The sequence below is a fragment of the Gracilinanus agilis genome, chromosome 4, assembly GCF_016433145.1.
Source record: "Gracilinanus agilis isolate LMUSP501 chromosome 4, AgileGrace, whole genome shotgun sequence".
In the NCBI taxonomy this organism is placed as follows: domain Eukaryota; kingdom Metazoa; phylum Chordata; class Mammalia; order Didelphimorphia; family Didelphidae; genus Gracilinanus; species Gracilinanus agilis.
In genome coordinates, this window is record NC_058133.1 from 240,151,910 (window position 1) to 240,177,771 (window position 25,862).

At 35.4% G+C, this 25,862-nt stretch overlaps 1 protein-coding gene across 1 annotated transcript in view; it reads left to right on the forward strand.

Moving 5' to 3' along the window:
- The window catches only part of DNAH9 (dynein axonemal heavy chain 9), an 858,849-nt gene that overhangs the window by 478,833 nt on the left and 354,154 nt on the right, over positions 1–25,862 (forward strand). The window contains exons 41-42 of the mRNA XM_044675179.1: positions 9,648–9,809; positions 17,345–17,541. Coding sequence (XP_044531114.1) covers positions 9,648–9,809; positions 17,345–17,541 — 359 coding nt within the window. The remainder of the gene's footprint in view (positions 1–9,647; positions 9,810–17,344; positions 17,542–25,862) is intronic.

Here is a 25,862-nt window from a genome sequence, read left to right on the forward strand (position 1 = left end):
TTTCCAAACAAATAAAACTGGATCTAAACAATTGGAAAGCCATTGATTGTTCATGGGTAGGATAAGCTAACATAATAAAAATGAACATTCTACCCAAATTAATTTACCTATTTAGCGCCATACCTATCAAATTACCAAAAAACTTCTTTACTGAATTAGTAAAAACTATAACAAATTTCATTTGGAATAACAAAAGATCAAGAAATAATGAAAAAAATATGTGAAGGAAGGGAGCCTAGCAGTACCAGATATTAAATTATATTACAAAGCAGCAGTAATCAAAACAATGTGGTACTGGCTAAGAGATAGAAGGGAGGATCAGTGGAATAGATTTGGGGTTAATGACTTCAGCAAGACTGTGTATGATAAACCCAAAGAGCCCAACTTTTGGGACATGAATCCACTCTTTGACAAAAACTGCTGGGAAATTTGGAAAACAATATGGGAGAGATTAGGTTTAGATCAATATCTCACACCCTACAGGAAGATAAATTCAGAATGGGTGAATGACTTGAATATAAAGAGGGAAACCATAAATAAGTTAAGTGAACACAAAATAGTATACTTGTCAGATCTCTGGGAAAGGAAAGATTTTAAAATCAAGCAAGAGTTAGAGAAAATTACAAAATATAAATTAAATGGTTTTGATTATATTAAACTAAAAAGCTTTTGTACAAACAAAAACAATGTATTCAAAATCAGAAGGGAAACAACAAATTGGGAAAAAATCTTTAAAACAAAAAACTCTGACAGGGGTCTAATTACTCAAATATACAAGGAGTTAAAGCAATTGCATAAAAAAAATCAAGCCATTCCCCAATTGATAAATGGGCTAGAGACATGAATAGGCAATTTTCATGTAAAGAAATCAAAAGTATCAATAAGCACATGAGAAAGTGTTCTAAATCTCTAATAATTAGAGAAATGCTAATTAAAACAACTCTGAGGTATTACCTCACACCTAGCAGATTGGCTAAAATGAAAGAAGGGGGAGAGTAATGAATGCTGGAGGGGATGTGGCAAAATTGGGACATTAATGCATTGCTGGTAGAGTTTGTGAAATGATACAACCATTCTGGCTGGCAATATGGAACTATGCTCAAAGGGCTATAAAAGAATGCCTGCCCTTTGATCTAGCCATAGCTTTGTTGGGTTTGTACCCCAAAGAGATCATAGATAAACAGACTTGTACAAAAATATTTATAGCTGTGCTTTTTGTGGTGGCAAAGACATGGAAAAGGAGAGAATGTCCTTCAATTGGGGAATGGCTGAATAAATTGTGGTATATGCTGGTGATGGAATACTATTGTGCTCAAAGGAATAATAAACTGGAGGAATTCCATGTGAATTGGAAAGACCTCCAGCAACTGATGCAGAGTGAAAGGAGCAGAGCCAGAAGAACACTATACCAGAGACTGATATACTGTGGTAAAATCAAATGTAATGGACTTCTATATCGGCAGCAATGCAATGACACAAGACAGCTCTGAGAGATTTATGGTAAAGAATGCTACCCACATTCAGAGGAAGAACTGCAGGAGAGGAAACATATAAGAAAAACAATTGCTTGAACGCATGGGTTGACGTGGACATGATTGGGGATGTAGACTCGAAACGGCCACACCAATGCAACTAACAACAATTTGGAAATAGGCCCGGAACAAGGACACTTGTTACAACCAGTGGAAATGTGTGTCGGCCATGGGTGGGGGGAGAGCAGGAGGTGAAGGGGAAAGTAGGGGCATGAAGCATGTAACCATTTTAAAATTGAATATTAATAAATGTTTAAAAAAATAAATTCAATGAGACTAACTAATCCAACCATTCTGGCTGGCAATTTGGAACTATGCTCAAAGGGTGATAAAAGAATGCCTGCCCTTTGATCCAGCCATACAATTGTTGGGTTTGTAACCCAAAGAGATCATAGATAAGCAGACTTGTAGGAAAATATTTATAGCTGCGCTTTTTGTGGTGACAAAAAACTGGAAAATGAGGGTTTGCCCTTCAGTTGGGGAATAGCTGAACAAATTGTGGTATATGCTAGTGATGGAATGCTATTGTGCTCAAAGGAATAATAAACTGGAGGAATTCCATGTGAACTGGAAAGACCTCCAGGAATTGATGCAGAGTGAAAGGAGCAGAGCCAGAAGAACATTGTACACAGAGACCAATACACTGTGATAAAATAGAATGTAATGGACTTATGTACTAGTAGCAATGCAATGAGCCAGGAAAATTCTGAGGGATTCATGGAAAAGAACGCTACCCACATTCAGAGGAAGTACTACAGGAGTGGAAACAGAAGAAAAACAACTGCTTGAACACATGGGTTGAGGCGGACATGATTGGGGATGTAGACTGGAAACTACGACACAAATGCAAGTATCAACAATTTGGAAATAGGTCTTGATCAATGACACATGTTAAAACCAGTGGAAATACACATCTGCCCAGGGGTCAGGGGGATGTTGGGGGGGGGGTGAAGGGGAAAATAAGAGCATGAATTATGTAACCATGTTAACTTTTCTAAAAAATAAATATTAATAACTGTTAAAAAAAATGAAAAAATTCAATGAGACTGCTAATTACCCCTTTAGGTTCTAAATTTACTGTAAGGAAGGGGTTAGTAAGTTTGTTACAAGTTCCAAGTTTTTAGAAGTAAGGAAAATTCCTTTCCTCAGTTGCAGTTTGTTTTTCTGATCCTCTTTGACTATTCAAATTATTGAACCTGTAAGATTTACATGTTTTTATTTTGATATAAAATTACTCTTCAAAGGTTATTGATTTAAACTCCAGAATTTGTGACCAGGTACCTTAGAATATTTGCAAATAATAGTCTTATTTCAGGTCCCTTAGGATTACTGAGATGATCAATTTTTCTAGTTAAATGCATTCTTTAATTATGCTGTTATAATATTAACAAGTTTGTTAATTAGTTATAATTGCATAAACATCACTACAAAGTAAAAGATATTATAATAATATTAATGCCATCACAATCAAGTACATATTAACTATGAAACTAAATTATTATGAGGGTTATGCATTTTATTATAATTTTATATTCTGGATTTGAATGCATTACTACAAATCACAAATATTATGAGAATACAAATTAATTTTTTGTTATATTGCATGTCAATTCTCAATAGCATTTTACAATAATAGATGAATAATATTTGAATTGTCTTTTTCTTAATGGCTTTAATTATTACTTTATAATCTCAATTCTAATCCTAATCTATTCAATTAACCTTTAAAAAGGATTAGTGAAATAGTGAAACATAGGAGACATAATTTGACTAAGGTCTAGTACCTTAAAGCTTATATTTAAGTTGCTACAATAATTATTTTTTACATTTTCTAATATTATTTGAAACAGAGATAACTACTTAAATTGAGCCATATTTCTGTAACTTACAAAATTAACATTAGCTTCTTATTAATTTTTTCACTTTACTGATTTTGAGTTGGTATAAACTGTCACTCTTCGATAATTACTATTCTTCCCTGTTTCTGAAAATAATTATAGTCAGTCTCTCTTCCCTATGTGTAGAAGGGGTTAAATTACTTTTGAAATATGTCCAAGGCTGTGTAGTCTGATCTGTTTAACTCTTTAGTTACTGCACTTATAAAATTTGCATGATTATTTTAAAACTTTGATCACTTCCAAATGAATATTAATTTAAACTTCACTACATGCAAATTGTCCCTGATTAAAATCTCTTAACAATGTTTCCTGCATATACCAATTATTCTTTCGGACCTCTGATTAAAGCAGAATAAAACCTGTAGTCTTGCCTCTTTAATATTTGTTTTAAATCATGAACTAGTATCTTTATATGCTTTGCACTTATAATTTGCAATCATCAAATTCAGTTTGATAAACATTTTTGGCAAATTTAATTACTTAAATCTATATTTTATACTCTGAAAGTTTTACTAGATAACTTTTCCAATATAAATTTTGTGCACATTTAAAATTAACTGAAATTCCATTTTCTATACCATCAATATCTATTCAAATTCTTAGCAAACATGTATCCTAATGAATTAGAGAAAGGGCTGTGAGTTTTGAGAAAAAGGAGCTATGTGTTTTGACTGTCCAAAATTATTTCTTGTTGAACTGAGGCAGCATGGATGATTCAATTTTGGCTTAAAATTTTCTCATGAACCATTCTCTGTTTAAGGGGGTCTAATTATGAAATATAAGCCAATGGTATTGTTCTAATAATTTACAAGTTAATATTTTCACTAACATCAGTGTGATTAATGGTAGATTAAACTTGTGGAAGTCCAAAAAGTTTTTACCACTCTCAGATAAACATTTAGGTCAGTGGTTCCCTAACTTTTTTGGGCTACTGCCCCCTTTCCAGAAAAAACATTACTTAGCCCCCTGGAAATTATTTTTTTAAATTTTAATAGCAATTAATAGAAAAGATAAATGTACCTGTGGCCATCACTACCCCCTGGATCACTGTAGCACCTACCAGGGGGCGGTAGCGCCCACTTTGGGAATCACTGACTTAGGTGAACTGATGTTTTGATTAGCTAAGAAAGTTTTAAATTGCACTTCTGTACTTCAGTACATAATTCAGAATCATTGTTTTTCTGTATGAATAAGTTTTTTTCTTAGATTGCATGTAAAATCTTTTGCAATTTTGATTAAATATATACCTCAGTATTTAACCTGTTGATAGAATTTGGTGGTAGGATCAAATCTGTCCCCTTTTTTGTCTTTATGATTTCTGTGTTCTCTTTCTTATGGCCAGTAAGAAATGGAAGAAGAAATGTATACAAATTATCTTGTTGATTCTCACCTTAATGAAAGCAGAGAATATGATTTCTTTTAATCAATTAAATTATCAGATTTTAAAACACTCAGAAATCCATTATAGATGTTATTTTTCTGAATTTCTCAAACTCCTCTGTCTGTCTTTCCCATTCCTCTGGAATGAATGAGAAAGAGATTCCATTATGATCACAGACAAACACAACCATAAAACAGATCAGAAACATATACACATAACATATAGACACATAGACTGGTCAAAGGCATATTTCCTGGACATTTCATGCATACTCTAACAAATATAAGACATCCTATCCACAGATCAATAAATCACATCTTACATGGCTAAAGAAATCTGGAGAAAAAAGAAAGTTTATTATTCAGAAAAATAGTTAATTCTAGTAAGGAACTGGCTAAACTATGATGACTTCTTGGATTAAATTTAGTCATTGGTGGGGCCAGTGGTTGGCCTTCTTTCTATCTTCCCTGAAATCTCTTATCAAGTAACCTGTAACCATTTTGATGGAATTTGGAATTACAATTTTTCTTCCAGTGGTAACCTTTCTCACATCTGGGACACAAAGAGTTAGGGGCATTGGAACAAGAGCTTTGTACAGTTTTTGAACCCCTAATCATTTCAGAATATGTTTTTCCTTTCGGGGCTGCCATGATGGCTATACCCTGCATATATGATGGAGTAAATTTCTCACAAGCTTTCACATAGTCATTAATAGTCCTAGATTTTTTAACATTTTGAAGCATGCTCAGACACACCTTATTGGCATTGTCATAAGCAAACTTTTTGACTATTATCTGGGCTGTATATTCATTATTTGTTTATCTTTTTACTTGCTGATTTAATCTTTCTATAAAATCTGAATATCTTTCCTCTGATCCTTATCTAATCTCAACCAAACCCATGGATAGTTTCTTAGTTACGGGGATTCTTTTCCATGCCTCTAAGGCACACTTCATACAATGAATTAAAACTCATCTAGGTAAATTAATCTGGTCAGCATGTAATTCCCAGCCATTTATTCCAAGTAACATTTCTTTGGTAATTCTGATGCACTGTTTCTTATTAATGGCTGCCTTCTGTTTTGCCAGTTCATCAAATTCTGTTTTCCAAAAAAGGCAGTCCCCTCCAGAAAAGGAATATTTTGTGGTTTGAATCCAATCATATGAGGTAATCCATATCCCCCCCCCCCAAAGTCTCCACCAAAGTTAAACTGTATGGAGAAGTTGGACCATATGAAGCACAAGCTGTCTTAATTTCTTTTAACACTTTGTAGGGAAGAGGCTCCCATGTGGGAACTACTTCTTCATTATCATCCAATTCATCTGCTCTAAAAATAACTGTGAAACAGAATGAAACATCTCCTTCCTTCTGTGCATTTTGTAATGCTCCTTTAAATCCTATATTCTGGGGCTGTGGCTGTGGAGCTGGAGCTTCAAGTAGCAGAGGCTCCTCTGCTTTTATCTCTCTTTCCTCTTTTGAAAGGAGGTTTTTAGGTGGAGGAGGGTCTGCTGCTAGTGGTTTTTTCATTCAGATTTTAAAATTCCGGTTTGATTTACAATGAGTCTTTTCCTCCTCCTCTGATTCTAACACTGAAACCTTAAAGATTATGTTTTTCAGCAGCTGATGAAATTTTTACTGGCACTTGTTCTGATCCCTGTTTAGTATAATAATTTTTCAAATCATGGCCAACTCTTTGCCAGAATTCTAAGGGCTACAATTTTGAACAAATTCAAGAAACTTAGTGAGCTATTCTTTACTTATTTTTACTCCCCATTTCCTGAGGGTGTGCTTAGTTATATCAATGATAAGATTTCTTTCCTTTGATTCACTGTGTCCCATCCTGTTAATCTATTCTTTTACTTCTAGTGTCTTCCCTTAAGGGGAGAGTTCTGAAAACTCTGGATTTCTTGCCCTTCTTTGGGAAGAAACTAAACCGTCATAATTTGGGAGTTGTCTGGGGGGAGGGACAAATCTTTACCTGAATCCAATGTTCCAACGTCCCTGTTCAGGTGCCAATATGTTGAAAATTTTGAAATTTTGGTGCAGTTTGGGGTATGCCCAATGCTCCTTTTACTATGACATACTTTGAACTAGACAGTCAGAGTAACATTGTTGCAAATAGCCAATTGCTAGCTATGATGGACAGTGTGAGAAGCTCAGGGGAAAGACTTGGTAACATTGCCAAGCCCCGAGAGAAGTGTGTTTGCTCCCTCCCCAGAGAAGTGATGATACAACCACTCCAGGAAGGTACTTGATGGGTTTATATATATATATGACAAGTAAGGAATGTTTAGGAAATGGGGAGAGGAATAGGAAACTCTAACACTAATCTTTTGACAATATTAATCCCTCAGGACTGCAGGCTGGTTAATGATTCTGGCTTGTTCTTCAGCTCCTCTGGCTTAGCCTGGCCACAGCCAAACCAGAACAAGCAAGCTGTTGGATGATGTCTCTCAGTTCCTTCTTCTTGCCAGATGTTATGCCTTTCTACAGCCTTTAGGAACCACCCTTTCCACCCTCTTCTTCTCCTGCCCACTTCCCAGATCCCTCCCGGTGACCAGGATACCTAGATATCTAAGGATGGTTTGGATGCCTAAATGTCTAGGGACAGAAGAATCAGAGGATTCACTGTCTGTATACAGGTCGATCAATGTCAGTGGGTTCAAAACAAGAGTTCTTTTCTTGCAAGACTTAGCCAAGCAAAGTCTCAGTTCCCAATAGACTAGGGTCCACAGATCCAAGGTCCAAAGAAGAAGGGAAAGGAAAAAACTCCCATGTCAGGGGCTGCCAGGGTATTTATCCCCCCCCCCCCACTAACCATTTTCTCCCCTGTCCTCATGGCCTCTGGGAACATTCTGAGGTCCAACGGTCTTCACCTGTCAATCAAGGTGGAACTCTCAGCTCCCAGAGCTTCAATATGACAGCTGTCAAACATCTCCAGATAATCTGATAAGGACTGCTTAGTTGATAAGAAAGAAGTGGACATGTCTTTCTGTCAGCTCATACTGCTGCTGTGTCTCTTGCAATTAGTTTAGGATTTTATTTATATAAGGTATACCAAACTCAATTTGCACACACACATACAAAGAAGGTTCACATTTGCACAGTCAAGTTGATGTTATGTCATGGTTTTTCAAAGCACAATAAAGTTATGGTTTTACAAATAATTTTCCCAAGAAGATAATGCTGGATGAGAAAAAGTTTCAAGGTTAAAAATGAGCCTCACTTTATCTAAAAGTTATTTTGCCTGAGCTTGCCACTCTGTGACCTTGGGATGCCTGGAACAGTTAGAGATATACCCACAGCTGCAGCTTTACGCTGCTGAGTGAAAAAAGGCTGTTAACTCATTAAGTGCTGGTTTACTAAGAACTTAAAGTTTTCCTAGAAGGCTATAATGTTTTTCAATAAGAAAATGTGTGAAACATAAAAGTGGTCAAAAGAGGAATCTTAATGACTCCCAACACTTCAGATTTCAGGTCTGGCATTCTAGCCACTGACCAATCTAGCTGCCAAACTATACCAAGCATTTCTTAGTCATTCAGATGTTTTCTTGCATATGTGTCCCAAGAATAAAATCATCAGTATACATCAGCTCCTTGAGTAATTCTTTATTACATCAAATTAAAACTTTCCTGGATGTCTATAAACATATTCCTGTTCTTTCTCACCCCATATCTTAACAAATACAAAGCACAACACACACATACCCTAAGCCTATTAAGACTCCTCCTAACTCTTAATCTCACCTCTATCTATTCAAATCCCATTCTTCTAAATATCTACCTACCTTAAGCAGTAACTTCTCCAAAACTCTTTCCTTGATCCTTTCATCTAAGTATAATCCCACCCTCTTTAAGTCCCTTAAGTCACTCTAATTACATTTGTATTTAATTTAATTGTATTGTATTTAATTACTTTTAAATTTCTACTATAATTACTCATATTCATGACTCCCCTGAAACTAATCTGATTTGATGCTACAGTCCAGGTGCCACAAGATATCAGTGTATGCATTTATCATAAACATGGGCCTTCACTACTGACCCAATAGAATTTGCTTCTCTCAGACAAGTGGCTTCCAAAGGGGATTTTCACACTCATAAAATTCCTATTGTAGATATTAAAAAATGACAATTGCTAAATATAGTCTTGATTATATTTCCCAAAGTATGTCAGGCCAGAGTCCTAATACAAATACCTAATACTTTGGAATAATTTGTAGACCAGATATAAGTATGATGGTTTAGAATTATATGTAAAATCTAGTCTGAACTACTGTTTCAAAATTTAGGTTTGGAGTAATCAGTAAGCACTTTGTGGGAACTTCTCTTGTGAATTTTTAAAAATATTCCATTTGTATTAGATCACTGGATTATAAACTCTGAGAGCAAGGATTTTATCTTGCTTATCTTCATATTTCACTTTAATATCCAGCACAGTGATTTTGCACAATATTTTTTGGCCTGAAACTATGTCTTTCTAAATGGCCGGTAAGAAACTCCTCCTACCAATTCAGATCAGGAACTATTCTTCCCAGAAAGTTGCCTAGAGCATTAAGTTGTGATTTGCCTAGCCTCAAACAGCTATGATATGTCAGAAGTAGGACTTAATTTGAACTCAAACTCTCCAAGGCCAATATGCCAACCACGCCATATTACCTCTATTTTTTGCACATTAATCGATACTTAAGAAATGATTACTAAATAAATGAGTGAATAAATGAATGAGTCAATGAAGAATGAAACAATCCAGGTTTTATAGGTAGCATTTGTGGAATGCAAACACAATTGAAAAGCTAATTGTCTCTTTATTATAATGTTTTTTCTGTTCTTGCAGGGCATTCTCTTTTCAACAGTGGAAAGTGTTAAAACCCCACCAGACCTTGTGAAGCTCTATCTCCATGAATCCAGTCGGGTTTATCGGGATAAGATGGTTGAAGACAAAGATTTTGACAACTTTGATAAAATCCAAATTGAAGTGGTAAATAATTTCTTTGATGTAAGTATGAGATATTCAAGTGAAAGATAATTTTGCAGAAAAAAAAAAGCAGAAAACATCTAACCCTCATGTTGAAGAGAAAATTATGAGGCTATGTGAAAGAGAAGGGAAATTTAACATTTTCCTGCCCTACCTGGATTATTGACCTAGCTGAAAATTTGAAGGCCAAGAAATAAACTCTGCATCAAATCACAGAAATCAAATCTTAGAATTGAGAAAGAAACTTGTACAATGAAAAACGATCTTCTGCCAAGTCCCCAATATTTCCAAGGATAAAGAGAGTAAGGGAGAGAGACTCACTGTTTTATGAGTTAACCTATTATATCTTGCCTGAAAGGCAGAATTTAATCCTTGGTTAATAATGAAGAATTGTATAGGTCTTCCCTTCTACTAACTAAAAGGTGAACTTGATCTTCAGTTCACTTCTGTGCCTAACTCTGCCAAGGATTCCACATATTTTCATATGTTCCATATTCTAATGTTTTCTTGCATGTGTACCATGAGAATATAGTAAAACACCAATTCCTGAATAATTCTTTCTTAGTATGGTTAGTTGGAAGAGTTTCATAAGTTTCCAAAAGCATATTCTAATGACAGTTTCAATAAGATTGCATATAAAATGTATATAAAAATACTACATACCTTATCACTCTCTTAGTAGTATAACTGTGACATATTGCCTTGGTCAGATTTGCTTGGCCAGAGTCAGATTTGCTCATTTCTTTAGTCTTTAATTATGATTCATCTGTGTAGGGAGCACTCTTTATCTATGTAAATCAGTAGCTGTTCAAGTAAACTCGTACTCTTAGAGTTGCCTAGGATATTAAGAGTTTAAGTGACCTGCCCAAGGTCTCACAGCCAGGTTGTCTCAGAGACAAGCCTTGAACCAAGGACCAACTCTCTATTCATTCACTACAACACACTGACTCAACCTATCAATAATGTCAAATGCTATAATGAAGTCAATGAGGATAGCTTATGTAATATAGGATTTTAGCATTGCCATGTTGGTTTGGGGCAAATCTGTCAGTTACCCTGGATGAAATGTTGAAGAGGGCATGAGACACTTGGCAGTTGAACTGAAAGTATAAGAAGCCCTGGAAACCCAGAGCTGGGTTCTTCCCTGACCTGATTTTGACTTGTCCACTCATCTACCCCTTCCCTGGGCCCAGGTGGCGGGTGTAAAGGGTGGTGGGATTGGCAGGAGTGAGAACGTGGGAAATTAGGATTTATGACCCAAACTAGAGCAACACATTATTATTATTTATCATCATCTACAAATTAGCTACTAGCTCAACTCAATTTCCTAACCAGACACAGCTTCACCCTGGCCAAGGGCTGGCTGCCCTCGGTCTGCCTAGACCTTCCAAGGACCTTCCACCAGCCTTAGCCAGATAAACCTCAACAACAGATTTTAGCATTTCCTAACCCTCTTACCATTGCCTTATTCCTTCCCCAGTTACCAATTAAGCCCCATATCCTTAACCAGTGAATCCTGTGGTTATTTCCCTACCATCAAAGGCTAGGAGGACAGGTAACAGGCAGGGATTCTGAGCCGTTAGGGCTGGAACAAGCTCCATTGCTGAGGGGCAGGAAGTTCTACATCCACTTCCTGCCAGACTGCCATTAGCCAATAAGAGGCAGTTTCCTCAGCAGGGTGGGGCTGGCTGCCTTATATCTTAAAGGAGCCTTGTGGCTAGCAGTGAGGTTTCACTGGGCACTCAGTTCTCGGGGTTTGGATCCTTGTACTTCCATAAATAAGCTTCAGGCCCAACTGAGATTGCTCATTCCATCCTAAAAACTAGCACTATCCTCCTGCTCACCTGATACCAGCTCTAGGCCCCTGTTTACCTGCTCATCATTACATTTATTCCCTACACTTTTGTGGTATTTTTGGGGAGGCAGTTACCATGTTTCATATGTCATATTGCCACTATAAGATTCATAAATAACTATGAGGGATAGGTTTTTAACAATTATACTGTGATCTGTACTGCCATAATAAAGTAATGGATTCATTACTTAAAGCAGAGACTTTAACCTGTCAAGGAAAAAGAAATTTCTGCATTGGGTTGAAGGCTAAACTACATATCCTCTAAATACTCTTTAACTCTTATGTGTTTATTATTCCAAATTGTTCAGACCACATTACATATATATAAACTTATACATACACGTGCAAAAAAAGAGAAAAAAATCTCAAGAATAGTGAACATAAAAATACAAAGGAAAGAAAATTATTTCTTTCTCTTAGACTTTCTACCCTTTTTTATTCCCATCATTTTTTAAAACTAAGCAAAACAAATTCCTCTCTTATCAAAAGTCATATCCGAAAGGAAGGAAGGAAGGAAGGAAGGAAGGAAGGAAGGAAGGAAGGAAGGAAGGAAGGAAGGAGAGAGGAAGTAAAAGAAGGGAAGAGGGAAGAAAAAGGAAAAATATGCTTCAAGCCCTACTCTTTGAGAACATTAGCTCTGTCTGGAGATTGTATGTTTCATCATGAGTTCTTTGGATTTTCTTAGATTTCCTAAGTCTTTTAAAATTATCTTTACAAGATTATTGTTGTATAAATTGTCCTCCTGGTCCTACTTACTTCACTTTGCATCATTTTATATAATTATAAAAGGAATCATTTAGTTGTTAACTTTAATTATTTAATTTTTAATTTCTGTATGGTTTGATAAATAAGATAGCAGGAAAGAGTAGTTGAGTTGGTAGAAGAAAGGGGATATGTAAAAGAATAGAGACTGGAGAGAAAATAAGAGTGGATGAATAGATGGTTACCAAACAACATTATGTTTAATTCAAAATACAACTATTTCAGGTAAGCAGATGGGCCTTGTCATTTGGTCTTTTTTTGAAACTCTCACTCTATATAATAGAACTATTCTTCCTGGTGGCAAGAGGGATGCTGATAGAAAATTTGTCTGACTAGCCATAAAGAGGACATCATCTTGGTCTCCTATTGCATTTTCAAGCTCAGTGACTTCAGGCATGCTCCTTTCACCATCATTTTAACCATATCCCATATCTTAGTCTAAAAACCCTTGAAAGAGCGTCAGTCTCATCTTTTGGCCTCTCCTGATAGATTTTCGTAAATCAGATAGTATTTTCCCTTGGCATTTTAAGTGCTCCAATGAACAAGGTGACAAGAGGCCCAGAGATCTACAAAAACAGGCCCTATGATTGATTAAGTGAAGGATATTATTACAAAGTCATTCAACTCTGTTAAAAACACTGAATGTTTTTGCAGTACCATAAAATCATAGATACTTTTCTTCTAACTAACAAAGGAAAATCTGAGGAGAGGAAGGATAGGAGTTAAGTAAAAGTAGCAAAATTAGGTAAAGGTTAACAGGCCCTCTAATTTCCAGCCAGATACACAGGAAAGATTAAGTAGTCTAGTCTAGAAATGAGAAATTCCTCACAAAGTTTAAATTTTTCAGCCAAACTATACTCTTCAGATTCAATTCTGTTCCCCACAACCCCTTCCTAATATGAATACCTAATCAAGTTTCATGGTCATGGACTAATGACCATGAAAATTTATTCAGTCTGCATAAAGGAAGCCTGATCCCACCTTTAAGAGTGTGAGGGGGATGAAGGGATGAAGGTAGGAGGATGTGAGGGGAGAGTGAAGGGAAAAGGGAGGAAGAGGAATGTAGAAGGAATGGGAGAAAGGAGAGAGGAAGGTAGGGGAAGGGAAAGGCAGGTAGGGTCCCAGCCCCTGCAGAGGGAAATTGACCATAGCCCTTCAGGGGCTCCAATAAATGATCTGAGAAAAACTTTAGGGTTTAGAATAGCTAGGTTTTATTTTAATTAGAAAAGGGAAGGTCTAGGAAAAATTAGGAGGTAGATAGAAAGGGGAAAAGGCACCAAGAGAGAGAGCTCAGGATCTGAGAGCCTCTGGGCTCTAGAGAGCTAGTGAGACTCCAGGGTAGAGTGAGTTCCAGGCTGGAGAGAGAGAAAAGGCGCCAAACTTTCTCTTTTATACTTTCTCTAACACGTCCCACAAAGGAAGTGGGAGTTGTCAGGGGAAGTTGTAGCAGAGAGCTTCCTGAGAGTTGTAGTCTCCCAGGGCTTATGATAATTCCAAATGACACAAGAGTCATGTTATTTATTCTGAATGGCTAAAAATGAAATGGCTCCCTGAGTCTTTCTAGATGTCACTTTGTGCATTCTCTTTTGCTAAACACTTACTCCATCCCCAATCATATAGAAATGAGTTCTCAAAAGATTTGTAAGGAGAATACAAGCTCTGATATCAATAAGGAAATGTTAAGTATAAACTTGACAATGATAGACAATATTGCCTATCATCCAATCTAATTGTCAGTCTATTAATTCTGTCCACCTAAGTTCAGGGCTGGCCATTAGGCAATTTCATTTTTCATAAAATAAGGGGGTTCTAATATATGATCTCTGAAATCCCTTCAAGTGCTAGATCTTTGATCCTATGACCTTATGATTTTTTTTAGCCACAGTAAGTCATTAAGTCATCTACATGGAAAAAATTTAGTATGCATCTGTAGACAAGTACCAGATATATTTTGTGGAATATTTCTCATCCCTTTTTCTTCATTATTTTTATCAGACTGTATGTGGTTTAAGATTTTTCAAAACCCAGAGTCACATTTCTGCCTCATTAATACAAATCAGCTTAGTACTGTCACAATCAGTCTTCTGTATTATATCATTCTTTGAGTGAGTAAATAGACCCTTTATTTTTTTCCCATGTTTTTAGTAGGACAGTAGCATTTTTTATTGCACTGAATTTGGGATTGATCCAGATGTCTGCCATTCTATATTGTTTGTATTTCAATGTTCCTTAATCCATCTGCATAATTATTTTGTGCATAACCTTGGAAACCATCTAGTGCAATCCAGAGCTGAGTCCAGACTTCTTTGTTTGACAACTTCTAGTGAGAAGAAACCCTAGGTAGCCCATTCTACTTAGAATAACTATAATTGTTTGAAAGTTTTCCTTCTATCAAACCTAAATTTGCCAGAAAATGTCTAATCCTCCTTTCACAGAAGACTGGGCTATCTCTATAAAATTTAAACACCATTGTGAGTAATCATCTATTCATCCTCTCTTATTCTTAATTCATCACTCTCATTCTCTCCTAAACACTCTTTTTGTCCCCAGTAGCTGGCATGTTTTATTAGGCAATTTTATCTTATTTTCACTGTGACTAATTTGAAAACTTGTCCTTATCTCTCAAATTCAGCTCTACTATGCCTTGCTTTATGTGAGCTGAGATTCTAGCTAACTGTTTCCTAATGAGTGCTGTTCAAACCATGCACACTTCTCTTTTGGGTGGATCTATTTGTCTCTGCTCTCAATAGCTATTCAGGTTAAAGATTCTTCCTTCTCCTTTGAAAACCTGCTCTTCCATTTTGGGCACATCATTTTCTTTATGACCTTTTTCTATATCTCATCTATTATGCATCTAGACTCAGACAAGATATTTTACTTCATCTTATCTCTTAAAATGGGGAAAACTGTCCATGTGTCTAAGGCTTAAAGAGTAAGTCTGGGGTAGTAGGTCAGCTAGATGACTCAATGTATTGAGAGTCATGCCTAGAGACAGAAGGTCCTAAGCTCAAATCTGACCGCATACACTTCCTAGCTATGTGACCCTGGACAAGTCACTTTACTCCCTAGTTAGTTGCCTAGCCCTTATCACTCTTCTTCCTTGAAACCAACACATAATATTGATTCTAAGATTTCCATCTTAGGTAAGGGTTAAAAAAAGAAGACTATTTAGTCTTTTACTGTTTAGGGGAAGACTATCTTAGTTTCATAGATTTTTATTAAATTTGACATTTTATAAGGCTTTTATTTTCATTTATTTATTCGTATTTTATTGATTAATTATAAACAACTTTCAATGGTTACATGATTCATATTCTTTCCCTCCCCTCCTACCACCTTCTCCCATAGCCAATGTGCAATTCCACTGGGTTTTACATGTGTCATTGATCAAGACCTATTTCCATATTATTGATATTATAAGGCTTTTATTGAACATGGTCACTAAATTTCAGGGGATATGCTTTGTCCTTTACTATACCTGAATCCACACAAAGTAAACTTTGTTATAAAGAAATTATATTTGCACTTATATAACATTGAGCAAGTCACATTCCTTTCTAGGTCTCAAGGAAAATCTATAAAATCAAGGGGTTAGACTAGATTTTATCTAAGGTCACTCATACCTCTAAATATATGATCTACAAATATTTTAAGACTATTAGGAAATAACCATCATTGTTACTCCTACACCAACACATACAACCCAAGCATTACTAATGAAACTTTCTTCAGAAGTCAGACTTTACAGAAACTAGCAACATAAAACATGGAATCTTAAATTATACATTTATGATTATTTTTAGTGGTACCCTTTTGGAAGCTATGAGAAAAGAATAGCTATTGGGGAGATGAGCACAACATTTTCTCCCAGTTGTCAGACTGTTGAACTTGAGTCTGACTCTAGGAATATATCATTTTTATTGACAATAATAAATAAACATGTATATAGTATTTATTATGCGCCAGACACTATACTAAGTACTTTTTTAAAACTATTTTTAATGTGATAACAATTTTCCATGTAAGTTTTCTAAAATTATATGATTCAAATTGCCTCCCTCTCTTTTTCCCTCCCCTCTCCTAGAGCTGACCAGCAATTCAATCTTGGTTTTACATTTGTTATCATGCAAAACATATTTCCATATTATTCATTTTTGTAAAGGAATAATCTTGTAAAACACATACTCAAATAAAGAAGTGATAAATCATATGTTTTCATCTGTATTCCTATTCCAACAGTTCTTTCTGTGGAGGTGGATAGCATTCTTTTTCATAAATCCTTCAGAATTGTCCTAGATCATTGTATTGCTATTAGTTGTAAAGTCTATGACATTTGATCATCCACAATATTGCTGTTACTGTGTACCATGTTTTCCCTGGTTCTGCTTATTTCACTCTGCATCAGTTCATGTAGGTCTTTCCAGCTTTTTCTGAAATCACCATTCCTTATATGTGCTAAGTTCTTTAAAATGATCTCATCTGATCTGCACAATAACCTTACAAGGTAGGTGCTAATATTATGCTCATTTTACAGATGAGGAAACTGAGGCAAAAAGAAGTTAAGTGGCTTGTCCAAGGTCACAAAACTAGTAAATATATGAATTTAAATTTGAACTCATGTCTTCCACCATCTAGCTGCCCTAAAGTTGTACATTCCCCAGAATTGTTCCTAATGACACTTCTGCTAGCAGATAGATTCCTCAGTTAGAAAGAACTGTCACCAGTCCCATTTTGAGGGTACTAATGAATAAGATATCACATACCACTGTGAACCTCAGTAACAGATTATTTTCAGGAAGTCAAGATTTTTCAGGAAGCCAAAGTGAGAGAGAGTAGAAAATCCTGGCAACAAAAAGCAAACCATTTTATTTGCCTCTGAGCTGGTTGGTATTTCTTAGGAATCAGTAAAAGAGGATCCTGTATCTTGTCTCATTAATAGGATATGGACAAGACTCTGGAGGAAATCAGGAGATTAAATATGTACTGCCACTTTGCAAATGGTATTGGTGAGCCCAAATATATGCCAGTGAAGACATGGGAACTGCTTACCCAAATCCTGGAGGAAGCCTTAGAGAACCACAATGAAGTCAATCAAGTGATGGATCTTGTTCTTTTTGAGGATGCCATGTGCCATGTGTAAGTATATTTCTGTTGTGGTTTTTCCTTCCTTCACCTTGCAGTTTTAAAAGCTCCATGTGAGTATAGGCACTGCTTCTCTCTACCACCTGTACAAAAATTTCGAGGCCTACTGGGTAAAAAGAATTCAGTAAAAGCTATAATAGCTATTAGCAATGCCATTACTTTGGGCTTGACCACTTACCCCTTGACTTCCCTCCTGAGAAGAATATAATATGAAAAGAAGTTCTTTCTCATTCATAAAGATCTCCCATTCTACTCTTAAGAAAAATGGAAAGTTTGGTATTTGGTAATGGTATTAATCATATTGTTTCCATAGCTCTGGCAATGCTTGATGTTTAGTAACCTGTTCTATTTCTCTCTCTCTTGGATCCTTAAGAACTCTGATATGGAAGGAGAACTGCTCCTATACAAATCCATTGATTTTTCCATCCACCTCTTTCATAATCCCTGAGCAAAATCATGCTTAGGGGCACAGAGCCAGATTCTGAAGGACATAAAGAAACTCAAGCACCAATGTTATGTTCTTCTTACCCACATTTTTTCTAAATCCTACTGCCTATAATTACATAACCAGGCTAGGGAAGGAGACTTTTAGCCTTATCCCAAGGAACTAATTAGAAATAGATAAATATTTGTCAGGCAACATTTATTGAGTGTATAAGTTGTACCTTCAATATATATAAAAGAAACAGAAAATACCCTTCATCCCTTTGAGAAGCTTAAATGGAGATATAACTACAACAACACTGAATGAACCATTATGGTCATGTAACATAAGGACTAGAGACCATTTGTCATGTGAAATATATGTAGTAATGACTGGGTTTGAAAAAATATTTTTATTATTTTAAAACAGATTTATCATAATTTATACTTTTTGGACTCTAGTCTTGCCACTTACTATCTGTTGACCTTGGACAAACATTTTTAGGCAAAGGTCTAGTTTTCTCGTGTGTGTATATATATGTATATATATATATATGATCTGATATAATCCAACTCATCTACTCACTTTATTAATTAGATTTGGCTCCTTTGGTTTTTAAAAAAATGAAATTCATTTAAATATTAAAAGGAAGCTCAAATGGTCCATTTGGTTCTAACAGAATAATGATAATTTTGTATCAACCAATAGAAGAGTAAATAATGTGACACAGTGAATGGAGGATAGGCACCTAAGCCAGGAAGACATATGTCCAAATCCTGTCTTTGATTTATGCTGGCTACGTGACAGTGGGCTTTACCTCCCAGTGATGCAAACAAGTTTCTGAGAGACTGATTAATCACCTGCATCAGTGCTTCTACATCCACCACAATGAAATCACAGATCTAAACCTCAAAAACAAAATAGATTCTAGACCACAACAAAAAAAAGGCCCCATGGATGAAAACTCATAAATTCTTAGGCCTAAGGGACTGATGTAAGTGAACTTTTTTCCTAGGTTTTAGAATGAATTCACAAATCAGTAAAAGTAGACATTATAATTTTATTGCCCTCTTGATATTTTTCTATTGGCTTTTATTTTATGTAATCTTTCTGGTCTTATTGGACCTTGTTATTCTTTTTTTTTTAAACCCTTACCTTCCATCTTGGAGTCAATACTGTGTATTGGCTCCAAGGCAGAAGAGTGGTAAGGGTAGGCAATGGGGGTCAAGTGACTTGCCCAGGGTCACACAGCTGGGAAGTGTCTGAGGCCAGATTTGAACCTAGGACCTCCCCTCTCTAGGCCTGGCTCTCAGTCCACTGAGCCACCCAGCTGCCCCGGACTTTGTTATTCTTGATCCTTTTTCATCTTATTTTAAAATTTGCACTTAACATTCTTTCCTTCCTCAAAAGCACAATTGTCATTAAAAAAAGAGGAAATTGAATCCTTAAATAATGCTATGTCAGAAAAAGAAAATGAACAAGCCATCAATGAATTCCCTAAGAAAAAATTCCCTGGGCCAGATGGATTCATAAGTGAATTCTATCAAACACTTAAAGAAAAATGAATCTCAATACTACATAAACTTTTTGGGAAAATAAACAGAGAATCGTACCAAATTCTTTTTATGAAACAAATATGATACTGTTACCCAAACCAGGAAGAACAGAAAAAGAAAATTATAGGCCAACTTCATAATGAATATAGATGCAAAATTTTTAAATAAAATACTAGCAAAGAGACTACAGCAATATATCACAAAGATTATTCATATGAACTGGTGGGATTTACACCAGGAATGCAGGGCTTGTTTAATATTAGGGAAACTATCAGAATAATTGACCATATCAGTAACCAAACTAACAGAAATTATGTGATTATCTCAACAGATGCAGAAAAAAACTTTGACAAAATCCACTATCCACACCTATTAAAAACACTAGAAAGCATAGGAATAAGTGAGTCATTTCATAAAATGATAAGTAGTATCTTGCTAAAATCTTCAGCAAGTATTCTCCGCAATGGGGATAAGTTAGAAGCCTTCCCAATAAGATCAGGAGTGAAGCAAAGATGCCCACTATCACCACTATTATTTAATATTGCATTAGAAATGCCAGCTTTAGCAATAAGGAAATAAAAGGAAATTGAATAAATTAAAGAAAGCAATGAGGAAACTAAACTATCACATTTCACAGATGATATGATGGTATAGAGAATCAACTAAAAAATTAGTTCAAATAATAACTTTAGTGAAGTTGCAAGATACAAAATAAATCCACATAAATCATCAGCATGTCTATATATTACCAACAAAGTCCAGAAATTATATGAACACAATTACAAAATTATTTTCTACATAAATAAAGTCAGATCTAAACAATTAGAAAAATATTAATTGCTCATGGGTTGGCTGTGCTAATATAATAAAAATGACAATTCTACCTAAATTAATTTATTTATTCAGTGCCATACCAATCAAATTACCAAATAATTACTTTATAGAACTAGAAATTCATTTAGGAGAACTAAAGGTCAAGAATATCAAGGGAAATAATGGGAAAAAATGTGAAGAAAGGTGGTCTAGCAGTACCAGATTTTAAACATTACTATAAAGCAGCAATCATCAAAACAATCTGGTACAGACTAAGCAATAGAATGGTAGATCAATGGAGTAGATTAGATATAGAATATACAGGGTTCAATGACCTTAGCAACCTACTGTTTGATAACCCCAACGTTCCTACCTTCTGGAATAAGAACTTACTATTTAACAAAAACTGCTGGGAAAATTTGAAAGCAGTATGGCAGAAGCTAGGTATATAGCTAGGTATAGGTATTAGTGATATATATCTCACACCCTATACCAAGATAAAGTCAAAATGGATATATGATTTAGATATAGTTATAGCACAATTAAATTAGAAGAACATAGAATAATTTACCTGGCAGATCTCTGGAGAAGGGAAGAATTTATGAACAAAGATAAGAGTATTATAAGATGTAAAATGAATGATTTCACTGATTATATTAAATTTAAAAGCTTTTGTACAAACAAAACTAATGTAACCAAGACTAGAAGGGAAACAACAAACTGGGGGAAAATTTTTTATAACAAATGTCTCTGATAAAGGTCTAATTTCACAAATTTATAGAGAACTAAGTCAAATTTATAAGAATACAAGCTATTCTCCAGGTGACATGGTCAACATGATGTTGTGACCAATATAGTATAAATACCCAGCAGGTTTTTAACTGTGGAGGAGATGCAGACATGAAATATAGAAAGGAGGGAGAGAAAGGAAAGGAAGAAGAAAAACATGGAACCAAAGATATGTCAATTTTAAAATTAATATTCAGTAACTAAATATTATATTGTATAAAGTTTTATTAATAATAAACTAACATAAAAAAAAACTAGAGGGAAAAGTTGCTAAACTCACCCAGCCCACTCCCAGGAGAAAAAGAGAAAAAAGGGAGGAGTTACAGCCAAATATAAAACAATAATGTGACCACACAAATGTGGAAGCGCAGGAGAGATTAAAGAGAATTTTGGGAAAAATCAGGGTCTTATGGGGGATGAAGTCCAAAGTTCAAAATGTCCATTTATACATACCCCCTGTGATCCTTTGGGAGACCAGTTTCCCCAATGGATCATAAGAACATAATGAACATATAAATTGCAAAAATTTGTGGATAAAAGGGGGAAAAAAGAACAAAATCAATGATTGCTACATTAAAAAAGCCAATTTGGGGCAGTCCCCTTTGGCATAAAAGTATACATTCAAAACAAATGCTTTCTACCCCTATAGTTAAAATTCACATCCCAAAGTTCAATTCTGGATCTTCTTGATGCAGTGTGTGGTCTCTGTAGTCATTTTCATGGCATCTTCTCCAAACAGGTTCATTGTCTGCATTCTGGGAGGTAGCAAATTTCTTAGCCTAAAATTTCCCAAATTCATTTTTTTAAAACCCTTAACTTCTGTGTATTAGTTCCTTGGTGGAAGAGTGGTAAGGGTGGGCAATGGGGGTCAAGTGACTTGCCCAGGGTCACACAACTAGGAAGTGTCTGAGGCCAGATTTGAACCTAGGACCTCCCGTCTCTAGGCCTGGCTCTCAATCCACTAAACTACCCAGCTGCCCCTAAAATTTCCTAAATTCAAATCAAAGTTCACAATAATAACAAAGTGCCCCCTGAGGAAAATAATAACAAACAGGGATTACTCAGGGATACATGGCTGAGTTATAAGGTTTATGAATCAATTGCAGAAGAAATCAAAAACATAGAAAAAAATCTACATAAGAGAAAAAAAGAATGTGTGGATGAAATAGAAAATGTCAAAGTCTTATGTCTAAAAAAATCTAAGTAAAGGAAAAATAAAACTATAACAGGTCCTTGAATCAGGGCCCAACTAAAATGATTTAAGTAATTATGTGCTTACTCAAACAGTAGCCAGGACTACAGAAAGTTTGCCACACTTATAAAAGACAGAAAAAGGGGACTAAAATATAGGAGCCAGAATGGTAGCCAGGATAAGGTGCCCAGATAGAATGTGGTTCAGAGGAAGTCCTGCATCTTAACATATGTTAAGGGCCTCGACCTCGAACCCCAAACAAGTTCAAGTCCTCTTGTCTTAGCTCAAAATTACATTAATCCCACTGGGATTGATTGATCTCTTTGGCCTTGTGCTCGATTTGCACTATGCAGGTTGGTTTTGTGCTTCTTTAGCACTGTGCAGTGACTCTTTAAATAATCTTCTGGAATCAGACAGAATCATTAAGCAAAGTTCCATAATTATTTAAATGATCAATGGCATTATTCTATAGTTTAAAGCCTTTTGGGTATGCATTAACATTAGAACAAATGTATTTTAAACTGTTATTACTGTAAAATCAAAAAGGATTAATATTGATTATATGTACTTTAAGTACAAGAAATGAGAGAAAAAAGAAACTCAAATACTGTATTGCACATACAAGGAAAAAAATAAAAGAATGTTTTAAAAATAAAAAATATATAGCTTAGAATCAGCAAAAAGTTTCTCATTCAAAAAATGAGATCTAATTTCCTTTTTAAACCTGGCCATGAACTACTGTGAATGCAAATTATTTTTACAGACTAATAGATTTATAAAAAACAATAATAATGTACATTCAAAGTACCAAAATCCCCCAAAATTAACAATAGCTCAGTTATTGACAATAGCAAACAAACCCACTATCATAATAGGATTCACATGAGTTGCTGTGTGACATTTTAAAACCTATGAACTAATGAATACTTGTCACAAATTCAATAGATATAGCAAATCTTTCAACCTTGGCAATTGCTGATGAAAACCTATTTGGGTCTAAAATGTCACCAGGAATTTCTAGATCTTTCTGATGGGAAAATAAATTAAAATAAAGACTTAAAATGTCAAGCAAGCAGGAGCTCTTTTTGGCTTCCTGTGTAATATATAAAAAGTTTGGGTAGGAAACTTCTATTTGGTTTCTCTAACTTCTTAAGACAACATTCTTATATATATATATATATATATATAAACCTATCATCCATTCAGAAGTTACTATAAAATCATGAAGTCAATTTTAAAGACCTCTTATAAATTACAATTTAAATTCATAAGGCATCATATTCTTCAAAAGTTGTATACAATTGTTAAGATAGAATAAAAACTGTTAAGGCAACATGTGACCCTGGTAGTTAAGATGACAAATCCAGGATACATAAGACTTATGGACTTTTACAATGATATGTTGTTCAGTAAAATCATAGGGAAACAGTACAGATAAAGAATCATATAACAGAATAGATATTAATTTGATTAATACAGATAAACTTAAAGAATGTAAACCTTAAAGAAATCAGCAAATGCAATAATATAAGCAAATAACCAGTTACAAGCAGTATGGTCAAAAAATCCTTTTTACCAATACCAATAGGCTTATTTACTATCTTGAGGGGAAAAGCTGAAAATAATTAGCAAGCAATAAACTTTCTGATCTCTTTTTAAGGTTATTTCCCCTCCCCCAGTATTTTCATCCATTCAGATTTTGTTTGTCAAAGCTCTGAATTTTGTCATAATGAGGGAGAATTCTGCACAGAGCATAGTGTGCATGACCCTCATAATGGGTATGGATAAAGCAAAAAGACAAAGGGGTGTGAGGAGATGAATTTCTCCCCTGAATCTTAAGTCTAGTGAAGCTGTCCACTGCCAGGTATTCAATCAGCACAAAAAAACCCTGGAAAAGAATAAAGCAGATCGAAACTGCACTTTTTAGCCCTACCAACTCAAACTGTTATTTCAGAGTTTCAAGCATTCCTCAAAAAAAAAAAAAAGATGAATGGGGTATGTTTATAGATTAAACACAAAAAGGCAAAATCTTGCTGGAGAACAATAGGGCATTTGCATATACTGGCCAAAAGGTAGAGACAAAATCCCAAAAACTTCTGCTTCAGAAGAACTTCTCTGCTCTCAAAAGGAAAAAGAATGCAGAGAAATACCCTTCCTGTGGGAAAAAAAAATCCTGAGTTGCAAGTCTCTCTTAGCCAGGAGTCCAGGATCAGCTTAAGACTTCAGCTTAAAGAATGGTAATGCAGGCTGGAAAAGCCACGTGGGCTGGAGGAAGGAATTGGGGTCTCACTCTTCCATTGGAAAAAAAAACAGATTGGCAGGTTGCAGGCTGGGCGGGGAGTGACGAGGAATGTTGGCAGGAGCACTTGGGTGTGAAAAGGCACTGGCAGTGAAAGCAGGCGACTGGTGGGCTGGCAGAGTCTGTAGTGGCTGAGATGGGGCAAAAGCAGACAGGCTGGGTGGCAAGCAAAGAAAAAAACCCCGCAGGAGCATAGGGTGAGAAAAGGAAACCAGCTCTCAGCTCTCTTACTAACTATACTGAAAATCTATTTTAAAAAAATATTTGAGAATTCTATCCCATCGTGGTTAGCCATAATGTGAATTTTGAAATTAATAGTCAATAACTAAATATTATATTTTGTAAAGTTTTATTAATAATAAACTAACATAAAAAAACTAGAGGGAAAAAGTGCTAAACTCACCCAGCCCAGTCCTAGGAGAAAAAGAGAGAAAAGGGAGGAGTTACAGCCAAATATAAAACAATAATGTGACCACGCAAACATGGAGGGGCAGGAGAGATTAAAGGGAATTTTGGGAAAACCAAGGGACTTATGAGGGATGAAGTCCAAGGTTCAAAAATCTCCACTTATACAGATAAGGCTAGGAAAAAGCCTCTCAGCCTCCTCTTTTGGGGGCTTCCAGCTTCATCTTTTATTTGTAAGTCAATCCATTATCTTATTGACATTGGTGATAAACATTATAATAGTTCACATCAAAGTTGCAGGTCCTTTTCTGAGGAAGATTAATCCATATTCTTATTATAGGGAGGCCACCTTTCATTCTAGGTTATTTCATTCAGAGGTTGTTTGGTGCTCCAAGGTCACCCCAACCAAAGATTATAATTTAACTGTTTTTAGGTTGATCACTTGGGTTGAATAATTATTGTTAATTAAGTTATGAATCTTAAGCTCTATAGGATCTTCTCATCTTATATTATTATAACTGCCTCTGCACAGTGTTAAGATTAAAAATGATAAAGACTGATACAATAATATAAATTGATAGTTTAATTAAAGCCATGGCCATGCTGGTAAAATCATTAGACCACACGCCAGTAAGAATTCAAACTGCCTCTGCCATATTTACCTTTTGTACCTTCCCACACCTGCTAGCTCAGAGAGAGCTTCCTTTCGGATTCTCCTCCCATTTAAACTGTCCTAGGCATGGGGACGCAGGCGTCCCCACGCCCAAAGAACCAGAACCGGAAACCCGTTGGACCACGGGAAATGTAGTTTGATAGTTCCCACGTGTCCATAGAAAA